Genomic DNA, 17,947 nt, shown 5'->3' with positions numbered 1-17,947 from the left:
CTCTTGTGTTTCTTGCCTAGAGAAGTTCCTTTAGCAGTTGTTGTAGAGCTGGTTTGGTGGTGCTGAACTCTTTCAGCTTTTGCTTGTCTGTAAGGATTTTAATTTCTCCATCAAATCTGAATGAGATCCTTGCTGGTTAGATTAATCTTGGTTGCAGGTTTTTCTCCTTCTTCGCTTTAAATATGTCCTGCCAGTCCCTTCTGGCTTGCAGAGTTTCTGCTGAAAGATCAGCTGTTAACCTTATGGGGATTCCCTTGTGTGTTATTTGTTGTTTTTCCCTTGCTGCTTTTAATATGTTTTCTTTGTATTTAATTTTTGACAGTTTGATTAATATGTGTCTTGGCATGTTTCTCCTTGGATTTATCCTGTATGGGACTCTCTGTGCTTCCTAAACTTAATTAACTATTTCCTTTCCCATATTAGGGAAGTTTTCAACTATAATCTCTTCAAATATTTTCTCAGTCCCTTTCTTTTTCTCTTCTTCTTCTGGGACCCCTATAATTCGAATGTTGGTGCATTTAATGTTGTCCCAGAGGTCTCTGAGACTCTCCTCAGTTCTTTTCATTCTTTTTTCTTTATTCTGCTCTGCAGTAGTTATTTCCACTATTTTATCTTCCAGGTCACTTATCCGTTCTTCTGCCCCTGTTATTGTGCTATTGATCCCATCTAGAGTATTTTTCATTTCATTTATTGTTCATCATTGTTTGTTTCATCTTTAGTTCTTCTAGGTCCTTGTTAAATGTTTCTTGCATTTTCTCGATTTTATTTCCAAGACTTTGGATCATCTTTACTATCATTATTCTGAATTCTTTTTCAGGTAGACTGCCTATTTCCTCTTCATTTGTTAGGTCTGGTGGGTTTCTATCTTGCTCCTTCATCTGCTGTGTGTTTTTCTGTCGTCTCATTTTGCTTATATTACTGTGTTTGGGGTCTCCTTTTTGCAGGCTGCAGGTTCATAGTTCCCTTTTTCTTTGGTGTCTGTCCCCAGTGGCTTAGGTTGGTTCAGTGGGTTGTGTAGGCTTCCTGGTGGAGGGGACTAGTGCCCGTGTTTAGGTGGATGAGGTTGGATCTTGTCTTTCTGGTGGGCAGGTCCACGTCTGGTGGTGTGTTTTGGGGTGTCTGTGGACTTATTATGATTTTAGGCAGCCTCTCTGTTAATGGGTGGGCTTGTGTTCCTGTCTTGCTAGTTGTTTGGCACAGGATGTCCAGCACTGTAGCTTGCTGGTCGTTGAGTGAAGCTGGGTGCTGGTGTTGAGTTGCAGATCTCTGGGAGATTTTCACCATTTGATATTATGTGGAGCTGGGAGGTCTCTTGTGGACCAGTGTGCTGAAGTTGGCTCTCCCACCTCAGAGGCACAGCACTGACTCCTGGCTGCAGCACCAAGAGCCTTTCATCCACACGGCTCTGAATAAAAGGGAGAAAAAGTGGAAAGAAAGAATTAGTAGAAGTAGAGAGAAAGAAAGAAAGAAGGAAAGAAAGTAGGGACGGAGGGAAGGAGGGAAGGGGGAAGGAAGGAAGGAGGGAAGGAAGGAAAAAAAGAAAGAAGATAAAGTAAAATAAAATAAGATAAAATATAATAAAGTTATTAAAATAAAAAAATAATGTTTAAGAGAATAAAAAACAGATGGATAGAACCCTAGGACAAATGGTGGAAGCAAAGCTATACAGACAAAATCTCACAGAAGCATACACATACACACTCAAAAAAGAGAAAAAGTGTAAAAAATCATAAATCTTGCTCTCAAAGTCTACCTCCTCAATTTGGGATGATTCGTTGTCTAAAGGTGGGAAGGAAGGAAAGAAAGAACAAAGATAAAGTAAAAGAAAATAAAGTTATTAAAATAAAAAGTAATTATTAAGAAAAAAATTAAAAACAAAACAAAACAAAAAAAAAAACGGACAGATAGAACCCTAGGACAAATGGTGGAAGCAAAGCTATACAGACAAAATCTCACACAGAGGCATACACATACACACTCACAAAAAGAGGAAAAGGGGAAAAAATCATAAATCTTGCTCTCAAAGTCCACCTCCTCAATTTGGGATGATTCGTTGTCTATTCATGTATTCCACAGATGCAGGGTACATCAGGTTGATTGTGGAGCTTTAATCCGCTGCTTCTGAGGCTGCTGGGAGAGATCTCCCTTTCTCTTCTTTGTTCTCACAGTTCCCAGGGGCTCAGCTTTGGATTTGGCCCCACCTCTGCGTGTAGACCTCCAGAGGGTGTCTGTTCTTCGCTCAGACAGGACGGGGTTAAAGGAGCTGCTGATTAGGGGGCTCTGGCTCACTCAGGCCGGGGGGGAGGGAGGGGCACGGAGTGCGGGGTGGGCCTGCAGCGGCAGAGGCCGGTGTGACGTTGCACCAGCCTGAGGCGCGCTGTGCGTTAGCCTGGGGGAGTTGTCCCTGGATCCCGGGACCCTGGCAGTGGCGGGCAGCACAGACTCCCCGGAAGGGGGGTGTGGATAGTGACCTGTGCTCGCACACAGGCTTCTTGGTGGCGGCAGCAGCAGCCTTAGCGTCTCATGCCCATCTCTGGGGTCCGCGCTTTTAGCTGCGGCTCACGCCCGTCTCTGGAGCTTCTTTAAGCAGCGCTCTTAATCCCCTCTCCTCGCGCACCAGGAAACAAAGAGGGAAGAAAAAGTCTCTTGCCTCTTTGGCAGGTCCAGACTTTTCCCCGGACTCCCTCCCGGCCAGCCATGGTGCACTAGCCCCTGCAGTTCACGCCGCCAATCCCAGTCCTCTCCCAGCGCTCTGACTGAAGCCCGAGCCTCAGCTCCCAGCCCCGCCCGCCCCGGCGGGTGAGTGGACAAGCCTCTCGGGCTGGTGAGTGCTGGTTGGCACCGATCCTCTGTGCGGGAACCTCTCTGCTTTGCCCCCCCACACCTCTGTTGCTGCTCTCTCCTCCGTGGCTCCCCTCCGCCACCTGCAGTCTCCGCCCGCGAAGGGGCTTCCAGTGTGTGGAAACCTTTCCTCCTTCACAGCTCCCTCCCACTGGTGCAGGTGCCATCCCTATTCTTTTGTCTCTGTTTTTTCTTTTTTTCTTTTGCCCTACCCAGGTACGTGGGGAGTTTCTTGCCTTTTGGGAGGCCTGAGGTCTTCTGCCAGCCTTCAGTAGGTGTTCTGCAGGAGTTGCTCCACGTGTAAATGTATTTCTGTGGGGAGGAAGGTGATCTCCACGTCCTACTCCTCCGCCATCTTCCCGGAAACCTCGAGTTGACTTTTCTTGATGGAAATATATGACACCATAAATATGCATAATGCAATTTTAATACATTACAATTAGATTATTGAAGTTTGGGGAATTAAAAGTTAATATTATCATTCAGTTAGAAATATTGTCTAATTTTCTTTGTTTAAAGCTTTTCCAAAGGTTTCTTCTTTGACTCAGAAATGATTTAGAAGTATATTGTTTAATTTCCAAATATTTGGGGGTTTTCCAGAGATTTATTTATTTATTATTGATTTCCTTTTTTTGTTTGTTTTTATAAATTTATTTATTTATTTTTTGCTGCACTGGGTCTTTGTTGCTGCATGTGGGCTTTCTTTAGTTGTGGTGAACGGGGGCTACTCTTCATTGTGGTGCACGGGCTTCTTACTGTGGTGGCTTCTGTTGTGGAGCGCAGGGTCTAGGGGCATGGGCTTCAGTAGTTGCAGCACGCGGGCTCAGTAGTTGTGGCTCGCAGGCTCTAGAGCACAGGCTCAGTATTGTGGCACATGGGCTTAGTTGCTCCGCGACATGTGGGATCTTCCCAGACCGGGGATCAAACCTGTGTCCCCTACATTGGCAGACGGATTTTCAACCACTGCTCCACCAGGGAAGCCCTACTATTGATTTGTAATTAATTGTTTTCATTAGAGAACATAATCTGTATGATTTTAATACTTTAAATTTACTAAAACTGGTCTTATGGCTCAGCACATTTTGAATCACTATTTCTGTTACAAATTGAATGGTAAATGTGTGTTTTACAGTTGCTGGGTGTAGTATTCTGTCAACAAATGGGGCCAAGTTTGTTGGCACTATAGTAAGTCTTCAATATCCTTACTTATTTTCTGTTTACTTGTTCTACTGATTACTGACAGAAGAGAGTGAACTCATCAGCTGTAATTGTGGGTTTGTTTATTTCTTCTTTCAGTTCTTACTTCATTTGGAAACTTTATAATTAGGTGTATACCTATTTGGGATTGTTTTGTCTTCTTGATTGACTTCTTTATCATTATGAAAATGATAAAGGAGTCAGGTCAATCTTTTTCTCTAGGACCATTCCTTACCTGGAGTCTTTGATACTAATTAGCCACTCAAGCTTTACATCATTAGGGTTACATGGTATATATGTTTCTATTCTTTTACTTGCAAGCTATCTGGGTCTTTATAATTAAAGTGAGTATCCTGTAGACAAGATAGTTTGGTCTTACTTTTATACCCAGTTTTAACAATCCTAGGCTTTACATTTGTGCTTTTAGTCCACTGACAGTTAATATAATTATTAATACGGTGAGATTTAAATCTACCATCTTGCTATATGTTTTCTGTTTGTGTCATTTGATCTTTGTTTTCTTTGTCTTTTTCTGCTTTCTTTTGGATGTAGTGAGTAATTAGTATTTCATTTTATCTCTTTTGATTTATAATCTATATCTCAGGTGAGTTTTATTTGTTGCTCTAGGCAGTTTATAGTATACATCTTTAATTTATTACTGTCTCTGTGAATTAATATTGTGCCACTTCATGTATAATGTAAGAACCGTGCAACAGATTTTTGTTTTCCACCCTCCTGTTTTCTATGTTATTATTGTCATAGGTTTGATGTCTACATGTATTATAAAGCTTAGAGTTCTTTGCTTTTATTTCAGTTATCTTTTAAAGAAATTAAAGATAAAAAATTTTATTTTTATTCCCATATATATTATTTCCAGTGCTTTTCATTTCTTTATATAGATCTGAGTTTCTATCTGACATCCTTTTCCTTCTACCCGAAGTCCTTCCTTAACATTTCTGGTAGTGCTAGTATGCTGGCCTTGACTTCTTCCAGGTTTTATTCATCTGAAGATGTCTTTATTTTACCTTCAATTTCTTTGAAGGGTATATTTTTGCTGGATATAGAATTCTGGGTTGATCTCTGCCCCCAGAACTTTAAAGATGTTTAATTTTCTTTTGGCTTGGATTATTCTGATGAGAAGTCAGACAGAGGACATTCTTCCCTACTCTGTATTAAATGTATCTTTTATTTCTGTTTGCTTTTAAGATTTTCTCTTTGTAATTGATTTCCAGCAATTTGTTTATGATGTGCCTTGGCAAGTTTTTCATTGTGTTTATTTTCTTGGTTTCATTGAGCTTGAATATATGAGTTTATATTTTTCATCCAGTATAGGAAAAAGATTGGCCATTATTCAAATACTATTTTTCTTGCCCCTTCTGGGAATCTAGTTACATATATTTTAGATTGCCTGATATTACCCCATACCAAAGCTCTGTTAATTTTTTCAGTCTTTTTCCTACACTCTGCTGGATGAAACTCAAATGACTTCCAGCCATGTGTAAGCTGTGATTGTTATTTAGTTTTGAATTTATGGTATTTGTTCCTGGTAGTTATTCTTTGACTGGTCTTGTAGAGTGTCACCTTGCACAGGCAAGCTTAGTATTCAGCCAAAGATTCAAGAGAATGTGTATTCAGATTTCTGGAGGATTCTACCCCACCCTGATCCCCACAGGTTCTTTCTTTCTGGTGTTCTGCTCCACAAATTCCCTCCATCTTGGCCTTCCTGAACTCTTATTTCTGTCTCCTAATTTTAGTGAGACTGCTGTGCTCTGCTTAGGATTCTGCTCCCTGAACCATGGTCTGGATGTAACTTTAGGTAGGGCTGCTCTCATTTTTGTTCTTATCTCAGTGATCACAGTCTTGAGCTGCCTACTGTACAGTGTATCCAAATAGGTATTTCCTATGATTTGTCCAGTTTCCTAGTTGTTCATGGTAAGAAGACTAGTCCCATATCAGTTATTTTGTGGCCATAAGCAGTAGTCCCTATAAATTTTGGTTGCTATTGTATCTTTAAAAATATTTTCTAATTTTGGTTGCCAGTATATAGAAACAAAATTAATTTTTAAATATTTTTCTTGTATACAGTAACCTTGCTGAACTATTATTTCTAGTAAATTGCAGAATCTCTTGGATTTTCTATGTAGATAATTATAGTATTCATGACTGAGGACAGTTTTATTTTTCCTTTCCAAGAGTAATTCACTTTATTTTTTTATATTAATGCATTCGTTTGTACCTTCAGCACTATATATTAAATATTTTAGCAACCACTCTTGTTTTTTTCCCCTGAATGTAAAGAAATCTTTAATGTTCCACCTTTAAGTATGTTTTTAGTTGATTCCCTTTACTGGGTTAAGAAAGTTCCTGTCTATACCTAATCTGTTAAGAAAAATTTTTAAAGTCATATATGTATGTTGAATTATATCAAATGCATTTTCTGCATCTACTGAGGTGATCACATTCTTTTTCTCTTTTTGTCTGATATGTTGAATTATATTTTTTCTAATGTGAAATTATCCTGGTATTTCTGGAATTAGTCCAAATTTTTAAATACTATGCTGATTTGGGTTTGATAATTTTATTTAGAATTTTGAATATGAATCACAAATAAAATTGGCTTATAACATTTTCCCTTTTTCCCATTTTCCCTTCCCAGTTTCCCTTTTCTGGTTTGGTATAAAGAATATACTAGCATTATAAAATGAGTTGGGTGGGTAGTTTCCCTCTTTATCTGTTTTCTGGCATAATTTGCATGTAATAGGAGATACCTGTTATTTAAATATTTGGAAGCATCCATCTGTGAAAACATTGGGGCTTTTTTGTTTGAGTTTGGTTAGGTTGTTATTCTGTGGATACATGTTTAATTACTAAATTTCTTTACATTTATAGGATTTATTCAAATTTTCCTTGTATTATTAAATAGGTTTGGGTAAAATACATTTTTTTCTAGGAAAAACTCCATTCTGTCTCTGTTTCCAAATGTGTGGGCACAGAGTTGATAATACTGCTTTTACCATCTCTTTTATTCATAGGTATGCATTTTTCATTCCAAAATGTATCTTCTCCCTTATTTCTTGATCTGGTTATAACAATGTTTTTGGAAAATTTTATTTTAGAAACAGATTTTAAAAGTCTATTATATCTTTATTTTTTATTGCATCATGTTTTTGGTCCTATGTTTATTATTTCCTTGCTTCTCCTTTCTTTAGCTTTACCCTTATTTTTACAATTTGTTTTGATGAGTGTTTAGCTCATTTACTTTTATTTTTATTTTCTGATAAGCATTTATGCGTATAAATTCCTCAGTACTGCTTTAGGTGCATTTTAATATGTAGTATTCTTGCAGATCCTCAGTTCTGAATATTTTCTGATTTCTAAAGCTATTTAGGAAATGTTGTTGTCGTTGCTATCGTTTTAAGTATTCAAGTGTAGAGCATTTTATATTATCTTTTTATTCTTGATGTCTAATGCAGTTGTATTAGGGCCAGAGCAGATGGTCTGTATGATACTATTCTTTGGTATTGATCTGTTTTATTGCCTAGAATGGCCTAGCTGTCTGTCTTTTGTGTTCTGAAATTTTGCTATGATATTTCTAAATGTGGTTTTATTTTAGTTTATCCAAATTGGGTTGCATTTTACATTCTGGAAAAATTTCAGCTATTGGCTCTTTACTGCCTGTCTCCCATTCTTGCTAGTCTTTTCATATGGAACTCCTATTAGATATATTAGGCCTTTCTATTCTGTCCTTCATGTTCCATAACCTCTTGTTTCATATTTTCCATTTCATTATCTCTCTGTTAAGGCAATATGGTAAATTTCCTCATATCTGTATTTCACTGACTAATTTTCTCATCTGGTTTGTCTTAATATATTGCTTAATCCATTCTTTTGAAATTAAATTCATTGAACATGTCTTTACAGAATTTCTCTTTTATTCTTTTTTACATTACCTGGTCTTTTCCCATATTTTCAGTACCATCTATTTTGTTTTAAATATTTTAAACAATTATTTTATTATGGCTTTCAGATATTTTAATTATCTGAAGTTCTTGGAGATCTCATACTGCTGGAGGGGAAGGGGGTATATGTGTGTGTCCTAATTCTAGCATATGGTAGATTGGTTTCTTTCTTTCTTTTCTTTTATTTTTTATTGAAATATGGTTGATTTACAATGTTGTGTTAGTTTCAGGTGTACAACAAAGTGACTCAGTTTATATATATGTGTGTATATATATATTCTTCTCAGATTCATTTTCCTTATAGGTTATTCCAAAATATTGAGTACAGTTCCCTGTGCTATATAGTAGGTCCCTTTTGGCTATCTATTTTATATATAGTAATGCATATATGTTAATCCCAAACTCCTAATTTCTCCCTTGGTAGATTGTTTTCTTATGTATTTTCTAATTTTGGATGGTGAGCTCATCTTCAACTGGTGCCTTATCTGTGGAAATTCTGTGGAACCTGGCTTTAGACAGTCTCTCTCAGAATGGGTTTGTCTTTGCTTCTCCTGGAACCCTGAGGTTTACCCAGTCTAATAACACCCCATTTTTTTCCCACCCTGAGAATATGCTGAGACAGACAAACTTTCTTGTTTTCTTCCTTTGTTGGTGGGACAATTCTTTAAATGAAATTGTAGCCCCTGGGAGTCTGGGCTATACCTAGGGACGGGGCAGTAAATTTTAGTTTCAATTCCCTGCTTGGACTCTCCTTCACCAAAGAGGGCATTTAATGCCCAAGCTCCCTTGTTGCATAGCTATGCTTCCCCATCCCCACAGCATCACAGGTTGGTGTACTAACCAGCTTGTTCTCAGGATCTTCCCAGTGTTTGACTCCTGAGCTTTCTTTTACTTCCTTGAGAGCATTTAAAGATGTTTGCCATATTTTAAGAGTTCCTTCTTATTTAACACACATGTATTTGAATGTCATTGGCTTCTATCTTGAGGTTTTGACCTTGAGGTGATGTGCGAGTCTAATTATACAGTCCAAAGGAGAGGACTGTGGTGATTTCAAGGTCATTTTTATATGCCGAGGATTTCTGTGATATCAACGATAAATACAGATTTTTGTCTATTGTGACATGATATTGTAGCTAGATCTGAAGCTTTCAACGTACATCTGTCTTTGTTTCACTGTGTTCTTGAAATCAGTGGAAGTTAAAGGAATCTAAGGGTATGCAATTAAACCTACAAATACTTGACTTTGGGATTAAGTTATGTAGCTTCACAGAGTGTTTTTGTAACTTTTTCAAATATATTCATTTGTAATGTTATTGTGACAGACATTCATCGGGGATCACACAATAAAGCAAGTCTTCAGCATCTACATAACGTATGAGAAGGTTATTGGTATTTAGTGAAATTCTATCTTTAAAAGAAGTAGGCATTCCTTGAGGGAAAAGTGCTATGCAATTGAGAACTTTGATTAGTCTTATTGCTTTATGTGATTCATCATAGACTGATTTCTTAGTAAAATGTGGCTCCACCTTGATTTCAGAATTTTTTGTTACAGCACTGAATAATGGATGAGGACGGGAAAAAGAGAAAGAAGAGGTATGAATTCCTAACTGATATTTCCGTCAAAGCCCTCTCCCCTGCCCTCCGTTCTTATTTCACATCTAGCAAAATTCTCCTTCCTCGGGGAAACCTGACTCACAAAGGGAAATGTGATCTCTCTGGTGGGTGTTCCATAACCCCAGCCCCAACTCTATTATAATACTGTGTACACTACCTATGTCCTGACAGCCTCCCTCATCAAACTGTGTCCTCCATGCCTTGCATAGTGGCTGCCCAGAGCTGACACTGAATAAATGGTTTTATAGTTCCTGATCGGTTGAGAAACCTGTTTGGAGGCCTTGGCTTGCCTAGAGTTGAAATTCATTTACATTTGAGAAGATAAATTACCGTATTTTTCCAGTTTGAGAATCTAAAGTAAATTCCAGTCTACTCAAAAAGTTTTGGTCAGGATTTTTCAGAATGGTCTGTGTTTTTTTAAAGGTAAAAAATAAAATCTCAATTAGCATTTCATTGCTCAGCCTTCTCTCTGAGAAGGAACATTGGCTTTTAGAGAGCCTCTTGAATAATTATAGATCATTTAGAAACAATTGTATTTAATCAGAAGTACTCTTGAAAAAGCAAGTAAGAATATATGGTGGAACAAAGACCCACCATTACATTCAAATTATTTTGGATTTATTTTATATAATTCATAGGCCACTGTGCCAGACACTGTGTGGGCTTTGGTATGGGAGACATGGAGACAGATACCCTCAAGGGCCTCACAGTCTGAGGGAGATGAGATTGGCTTTCATTTCCTTATTTTAATATTCACAGTTTTTGTTGCTCTATGAGTTATCAAGGGACCAGATTTTTGCTCAGATGTTGACATTAACATCTCCCTTTCTCTCTTCTTATTTCTCCCTATCCATTATCCATCTTCTGAATTCCCAGCCCTACCCTTATTATTAATAACCTTGATTGTTTTTTGTCAATTAGGGATGCACCTGATGCATCTGAAAACAAACCGAAGGACCGCGTCAGGAACTTCTTCACAGAACTGCGTGCTCTGCTGCAAAGTCACGGTTATCCTACGAAAGGACGCAAAGCTAAAACATCGCAGGGTGCTGCTGCCCTTTCACAGAAGAATGGAGGTTGGAACTGAGCACCCCGACCCATCCTTATAGCTGTGGGTGGGACAGCTGGGTCTCTCCCTTTACCTCAAACATCTCTGGGAGGGATTAATGACGAGATGATCTCCTGAGGCACCTTCTGATACATGGCTATTTATTTTCTCTCCATTCATAAGTTTGTTATAGTCAATGCTGAAAATATTATTGAGGTTCATGCAAAAGTAGAAAAAGGAAATGAGAATTAGTAGAAGTATTCTGGGCAATAACAATGCCAATTTCTGTATCTTAGGCACTTGAAGGCATATGATAAATTTTGCTAAGGCAAACAGAGCCCCAAGGGTGTCAAACGGTACCTGTAATATTTAAGTAGATTTAACTCAAAACATCTGAGCAGGTTATACCCATAGCATGTAACCGTGCTGTAAAGAGCTCTTACCTAAAAAAAATTTTCTTGACCAGATGATACCTTCAGCTGTTGCCTTATTTCTGTGCCCTCTTCACAGCAAAGCTTCTTGAAGTGATTGTATAGACCCTGTGTCCACTTCCTCATGCCCCATTCTTTCCTCAACCCACTTCACTGAGGCTGGAGCTCCCACCAATCCAGGACAACTACTTTTGTCGGGAATAGCAGTGGCCTCCACATTGCTGAATTCTTTGGTCCCTTAACTGTCCTCATCTTTCCTGATATTTCAAAAACATTGGACAGGTGACCACTCCCTCCTTCTTGAAGCATTTTTCTCTTGGCTTCCAGGATAACTGCATAACTTGATTCTGGTTTCTCTCCTAACTCATTGGCCATTCCTTCTCTCTCTCTCTCTCTCTCTCTCTTTTGCATTCCCTGTTTCCCTCTTCAACTTCTAATCATTGATGTGCCCCAGGGCTCAGTCCTAGGACCTTTTCTCTTCAATATCTACACTCATTTTCCAGCCCCTTAATTCGAAGGGCTACCTGGATGTCAATGCCCCCGACTTTTTAAATCTATCTACAGCGCTGACCTCCTCCCTGAGCTCCATACTTGAGAATCATACTCATTATTAAATCAGCAAGAGAGTTTCCTCTGTGACTTCTTTGCTTGGATATCTAACAGGAAAGTTAACATGGCTATTCAGGACCTCTTGATTCCTCTCCACTCAATTGCCTCTCACACCCCCAGCCTTGGTTCTCCCAATTTCAGTAACAGGTACCACCATTCTTCTAGCTGCTCAAGATAAAAATCTAGATGTCATTCTTGTGTCCTCCACCCCCTCAACCAATCCATCAGCAAATCCTTTTGGCTTTACCTCTAAAATATATCTCAAATCCATTCACTCTGCCCACTTCCATAGCCTTGGTGTACCACCCTAATCCAGGCCATCATCATCTGTTCCTTTCAGAGAAGCTTTCCAGCGAGACTCCCTTGCTTCTACTCTTGTTCCCCAGTTTGACCTATCTTTCACAAACAACCATAGTGATCTTTTAAAAACATACATCACTCTCCTGCTTAAAAGCACGTCCTGTTCCACTCAGAATATTGCCAACTCCTTACCATGTACCCTACATAATCTGGTCCTACCCGTCTCTCAGACTTCATTTCCTACTGCTCTATCCCTTGGTCACCCTACAGTAGCCCCTTTGACCTCCTGTCTCCCTTTGTACTTAACTGCTTCCTCTGCCTGAGATGCTTTCTTTGCTCCCAGGTTTTCACATGGCTCTCTTCCTGTCATTACTCACCTTCGCAGCAAGGCCTTCCCTGAGCACCCTGTCGAAATTACTGTGCTTAAAGATATATGAAATGATCAGTTCCATGGTCTCTGTGTTGGTTATCTGTCTCCCCCACTAGTCTGTAAGATACAAAAGCACAGTCACCTTATTTGTCTTGTTTGTGCTCTATCATCAGCCTCTAAAAGATACATAGTAGGAGCCCAGTAAATGTTAGTTAAATAAATGAATGAATGAGGTTCAGCATAATGAGAATTACCAAGTCCCTATTGTGAGTTAAGTACTATGCTGTACACTGGGGTTTTAGTGAAGAATTGGGTATGGTGCCCACCCTAGAAACGAAACAAGAACATGTTCATGGGTAATAGTAAGGTAGAAAAGCATTTTATGGTTGCTTTATAAAATACATTGGCTTTATTTTCTGGCAATATATGGACTCTCTTCTGTCTTTTTTATTTCTTTGTAGGGAGTACAGGAGATGAAAGTCACTAGGTGGAGCTGAAAGTCAATGGGGAAATGACCTCAGAAATCAGCCATGGGAGAGTGACATGGGTTGTTTCCCGAATTTGAGAAGTTGTGACCAGAATTGAGTTTCCAGGCTGGGGCAGTGGTCAGGAAGACTGATTTTGAGGCAGTTGTGCAATTGGCATGGTTTATTTTTCATGTTATTTCTACTCCCCATGTAGTTATACACCCTCTTCTCATTCCCTCTTGAGTGAGGGTTCTGGAGCTGTTCTACTCATGCTTGGCTCCCTTGTTATCCACATCTACTCATAGAAAAGGATATGAGACTCCTACCCACCAAGAAAGCAAGTCTGCTGTCAGAGCTGTCCTTGTCAAAGGATTTAACATTTTGAATAGGGAGCAAAGTTTTATGGGTCTCTAACACTTTTGTGAGGAGAAGAAACGAACGTTTATTGACATACAGTAAAATAACTGGAGACTGGAGGGCTGTGTTAGTGAGGTCCCTGAGTTACTGAAGTTAGGGGTGTGGGTGGGATTGAGGGAGGTGGAGAGGGGCAGATGTTGATAGCAAAGTCTCTGAATGAGCACAGGAGCCGGAACACTGCTCAATGGGAAAACCAGAAAACATTGAAGAATGTGTGAGAGATAGAACAGTGTCAGCAGCTTTGGAGAGTTACAAGATATGACTTAAAGATTTTCTAGTTAAGGGCCCTTGCTAAAGCTTAATTCGATGAAACTAAATCATGGAATTCCTTATTTTACCCAGGGATTGAGGAGATTTTAGACGTCTGAATACACCTAGAGCATTCGACACAGCCTGTACCTTATCTGGTATATTATGAATACTGGGTTTTGATAGAATTCAGAAGACTTAAAGAAGTCAAGAAAAGGAAAGAATTGGGGGTTGAAAATCATAATGGTGTTAGAAAGGTCATCATGTAGATCAGTAGAAATTCAGGTGGATGATCTTCAAGGTCTTTTTCAATTCTGAACACTTCTTTGTTTATGATAATTTATAAGCAATTAGTTAGTCTACTTCAGATCCTTCATTAGCACTCAGCATTTTCTCATGAGAGTCTTTTTCATAAAATTATAACTTTGAAAAATCTAATACCCATAAGCTAATCATTTTTTTTTCTTTCTTCCTTTTTCTAAAAAGGCAAAGTCAATCCAGAAGCCTCTAGAGAGAAATCTAATTGGATTCCATCACGTCATAGCTATGAAGATCTCAACCAGATGATACTACAAGTAAGAGGGAGTTTGTTCTTTGATTACTTCATATGTAGAATACGTGCAATAGAAGATAAAGAATAGTGGTTTTTCAAAGTGTGGCTAGGAGACCATGCATTCAGAATTACCTAGGGAGCTTGGTAAAAATACAGGTTCCTGGGACCCACCTTAAACTGTCTGAATCGGAATCTCAATCCTGGTAAGACCAGGAGCCTTCATGTCTAACATGCTGCCCAGATGCTTCTTATGCCAAGTGAACCCACTGATCTTGAGTGACAACAAAAATGAACAACTCTTTCTATAGTTTAGTGTCAAGTTAAGTAATTATCTGGTAGAGTCATTCAGCACAGGTTGCTAGACTCTACTGAATAAGGCTTTTAAGTCCTTATTTTTTCCTCAGTGACATGAGGAAACATGTTCATGGTTTCTATCGCCAATGGAACTGGTAAGTTTCACTGAGTTCAAAGGCCACAAACTAAAGCCCGAATGACCATGGTCTTTCTTTTGAGTCAGACAGACAGAGATATGAATTGTGCCTTTGTCACTTACTCGTTATGCATCCTTGAAAGAATTACTATCTCTGAGCTTTGATTTCTTTCTCTGTAAAATATCTCTGTTTCACAGAGTTGTTATGAGAATAAAGTGAACATGTGTGAAATGTCTAGTTCACTTTTTCACTCTCTTCTTTGTGTCATTTAATTTCTCTTATTTTCCATCCCTTTGTCTCCTTGTGTTGCAGTCTGAGTCACTTCTTCAGCTCTGTCTTCCAGTTCAAAAATTGTCTTTCCAGCTATGTTCTAACTTGCTATTTAACCTACATATTGAGTTTTTATTTTGATGATATTATTTCTAGACATTTTGTTTGATTATTTTTCACATCTGCCTAGTCAGTTATGAGTCTCTTGCTCCTTCATTATGTTTTCAATACCCTTTTAAAATTTATTTAAGCATATTAAGCATGCTTATTTTATAGTCTATCCCTGATATTTCCAGTATCTGTGCATTTAAAATCTGATTTGCATTTTATTATTTATACTGCCTCTTGTTCATGATGTTTCATTTTTTCCTGTTTGTTAATCATTCATTACAATCTCATGTTATTTGGGAATTTATCTGCATGAATTCTTTGAGGGCTTTAAAATCATTCTCTAGAGATGATTTCAACTTCTTTTTACTAGATATCTGGGGTCAGGACCATGTGAAAGTAAATAATAGGCTTGGAGTGTTGAGGGCTACACAGGTAGTTCTGAATTCCAGCTCCGAATCTGTGCGAGTGTAGGCTTCTGTTTGTAATTCCCAGATGACACTCGTTTTTCTTTTCCTTTTCTAGTCTGAGTGGAAGCTGAGGCAGGATGGGCAGGTTGTGAATCCCCTGGCTTCCTTTGCTGGATAAGATCTTTCTATTTTGTCTGCCAAGAGAGTTACCCTTTGGGAGACCTGGCTTTATGCAGGAGTCTCTGATTTCACCCCCGACCTTGTGCGGGCCCAGGCTTTGCTTTCTGTCCTCCCAGCTCTATGCCATCAGTGTTGTGTAGATATTCCCAAGGCATATGCAAGCTCCGTTATCCCCTTACCTCTGAATTCTCATGTTCTAGTCATTTCTGATGTCAGATCGTTTCCCTTACTTTACCAGAAGCTTGGCCCTGTTTTGAAATAAAAGTTTTAATATATTTTAATCATCATTTTAGGTATTCTCTACCAGGAGGCATTTGTCTGGGTATCTAATCCATTATATAGCAGGGAAGTGATGGCAATACCCATATTTATAAATAGATGACTAAACTAACCACAAACGAAAATGCCCTCCAAGATATTCTTACAGTTTTTAAAATTAATTTTGAATTGAATATGAAACAACCTACACACGGAAATGAATCTTCGTAGCTTGTGTTGGAGAGTTTTGTGTTAATTGGGTATACATTGAAATTTGTTTGTCTAAGTGACACATCATTTGATAAACGTCTCATGCTTAAGGTTAAGTAGATTCTGTGTAGGAGGCAGAATAATGGAATTTTAATTAAGTCTGTGCCTGCTTTATTGATATTTAAGGACCACGATACACTTTCAGTGTGTGATTATAATCATGCATTTAGAAATAAAGCTATCATTTTATTATTGTTCCACTATTTAATTACATTATTATTCTCTCTTCATTAGTCATTAGATGGCTTTATGATAATAGTGAGCACAGATGGAGTGATAATTTTCGTGACTGACAACATCTCTTCTCTCCTTGGCCATTTACCAGTAAGTTCTCCCAGCTTTTGGGAAAGGATCATTTGCTTTGTCGTTTAGGGGTTTATTATTTGTTTTCAGCAGCGTATAACTCATCAGAGAAGACATTCTCAATGTTGTCAAAACGCGCACCTGTTTTACTGTCCTCTCCATTGGTTTCAGTTTTAAAGCTATGAAAACAAACTCTGATATAAGGTAATGAAACGGTGTGTGTGCGTTGGTGTATGGTTTTTAAACTGCCCCTGAAGGAGAGCTCCAAAGAAGACTCAGGGGATAATCCCCAAGGTGACTACTTTGCAAGACAGCCCTCACAAGATGGATGTGTCTGATTTTGTACATTTCTTGAGTCCACCACATACTGATTAAACAATGAATGTCATGCTTTGGTCATGCTGGCTCATGGCATCCATTTCCAGGTCTGATTTGCTTTTTGTTTCTTTATATTGAAGAGCAAATCCTGATCTCATTTGGAAAAAAAATTAGAAATGATTGCCTAATTTAGAAATGTTGTAAATATTGCTGGAGAGACCTACACATGAGTTATAGTCAGAGTCTCTGATGTTCAAATTAGTCACTCATTCCTGAGCCCTTTGGTGTCACTATATCCCTCTCAGGAAAGCTTTCTATATCTTCCTAGCACCATTGACTTAGAATATATGACTTCCTAAAATTTTTCTGGATCTTCAGGCTGGACACCTACCAGATATATCACTTAAACATGAAAGTACTGCATACCTTCATATTGCATGCATGCCTGTGTGTGAAGAGGGGCTGTGTAGAGTACATCCACCACCACCACTCCTGAATCTGTCACTTGGCTGGTTGTGTTAAACACATCTGGATTGTTGCTTTCATTGCATATTTCTCACTCCACAGAGTTGTCTTAAGAACTTGACCCACAGATCTATAGCACTCAAGTTTGAAACACATAAATGAATAGAAGTTTTGTTAAATTATTATTTAGTTAAGTTAGAAGAAGATTAGGAGCTTATCCCGCTAGTTATGCTGTTCCAGCCGGCATGTTCTACGGCCCACTTGGAAACTCAGAGAGCTTTTCTGCTCTTTTCTTTTTATTTAAAGGTACTAAGGTCCATTTCTTTATTTCTCATTCTCTTACCTTTCTTTTAGAAAGCAGTTTGGATTTCGAAATTCAGCTTATATTTATAGAATAACAGAACAGCTGAATAAAATGCAAATATTAGAGATATTCATTGCATTGGACCTCAGAGGAGTTATATCATAGGAGAATGGTCTTATTAAATGCACATTAAAAGAAAGAATGTAGGAGTATAATCCATTACACATTAAATTTTGTTATAGTGAAGACCAGAAAACTACCCAAATTCTTGAGGTATTTGACATTACTTAAACCAAATTTGCCATTGACTGAGACTGGAGACTTTTCCCTGAGGATCCTCACATGAAGATTTTTCACAGCAATGGTGTTAGTTATATAATTTTCCTTGATTCCTTATGTATTTTGGTTCAGAGTTTTCACTCTTAAGAGACTCTTTCACCCTTCAACATTTGAAGTAACACACAGACACACATACACACACACACACACACACACACATAGTCACCCTAAGGTAGAGCTGTCTGGGACATGGGTTTGAACTGTTAATCTTAAACCATGGACTTGATAATCTGAGA

General features: G+C 38.4%; 1 protein-coding gene across 1 annotated transcript in view; it reads left to right on the top strand.

The window, feature by feature from the left end:
• PASD1 (PAS domain containing repressor 1) overlaps nucleotides 1–17,947 on the top strand; it is a 188,124-nt gene that overhangs the window by 111,046 nt on the left and 59,131 nt on the right. The window contains exon 4 of the mRNA XM_067723970.1: nucleotides 10,533–10,687. Coding sequence (XP_067580071.1) covers nucleotides 10,533–10,687 — 155 coding nt within the window. The remainder of the gene's footprint in view (nucleotides 1–10,532; nucleotides 10,688–17,947) is intronic.

The sequence above is a fragment of the Pseudorca crassidens genome, chromosome X (genome assembly GCF_039906515.1).
Source record: "Pseudorca crassidens isolate mPseCra1 chromosome X, mPseCra1.hap1, whole genome shotgun sequence".
NCBI lineage: Eukaryota > Metazoa > Chordata > Mammalia > Artiodactyla > Delphinidae > Pseudorca > Pseudorca crassidens.
Note: the sequence above shows the minus strand (reverse complement) of the source record. Positions and strands in the feature narration are given on the sequence as shown.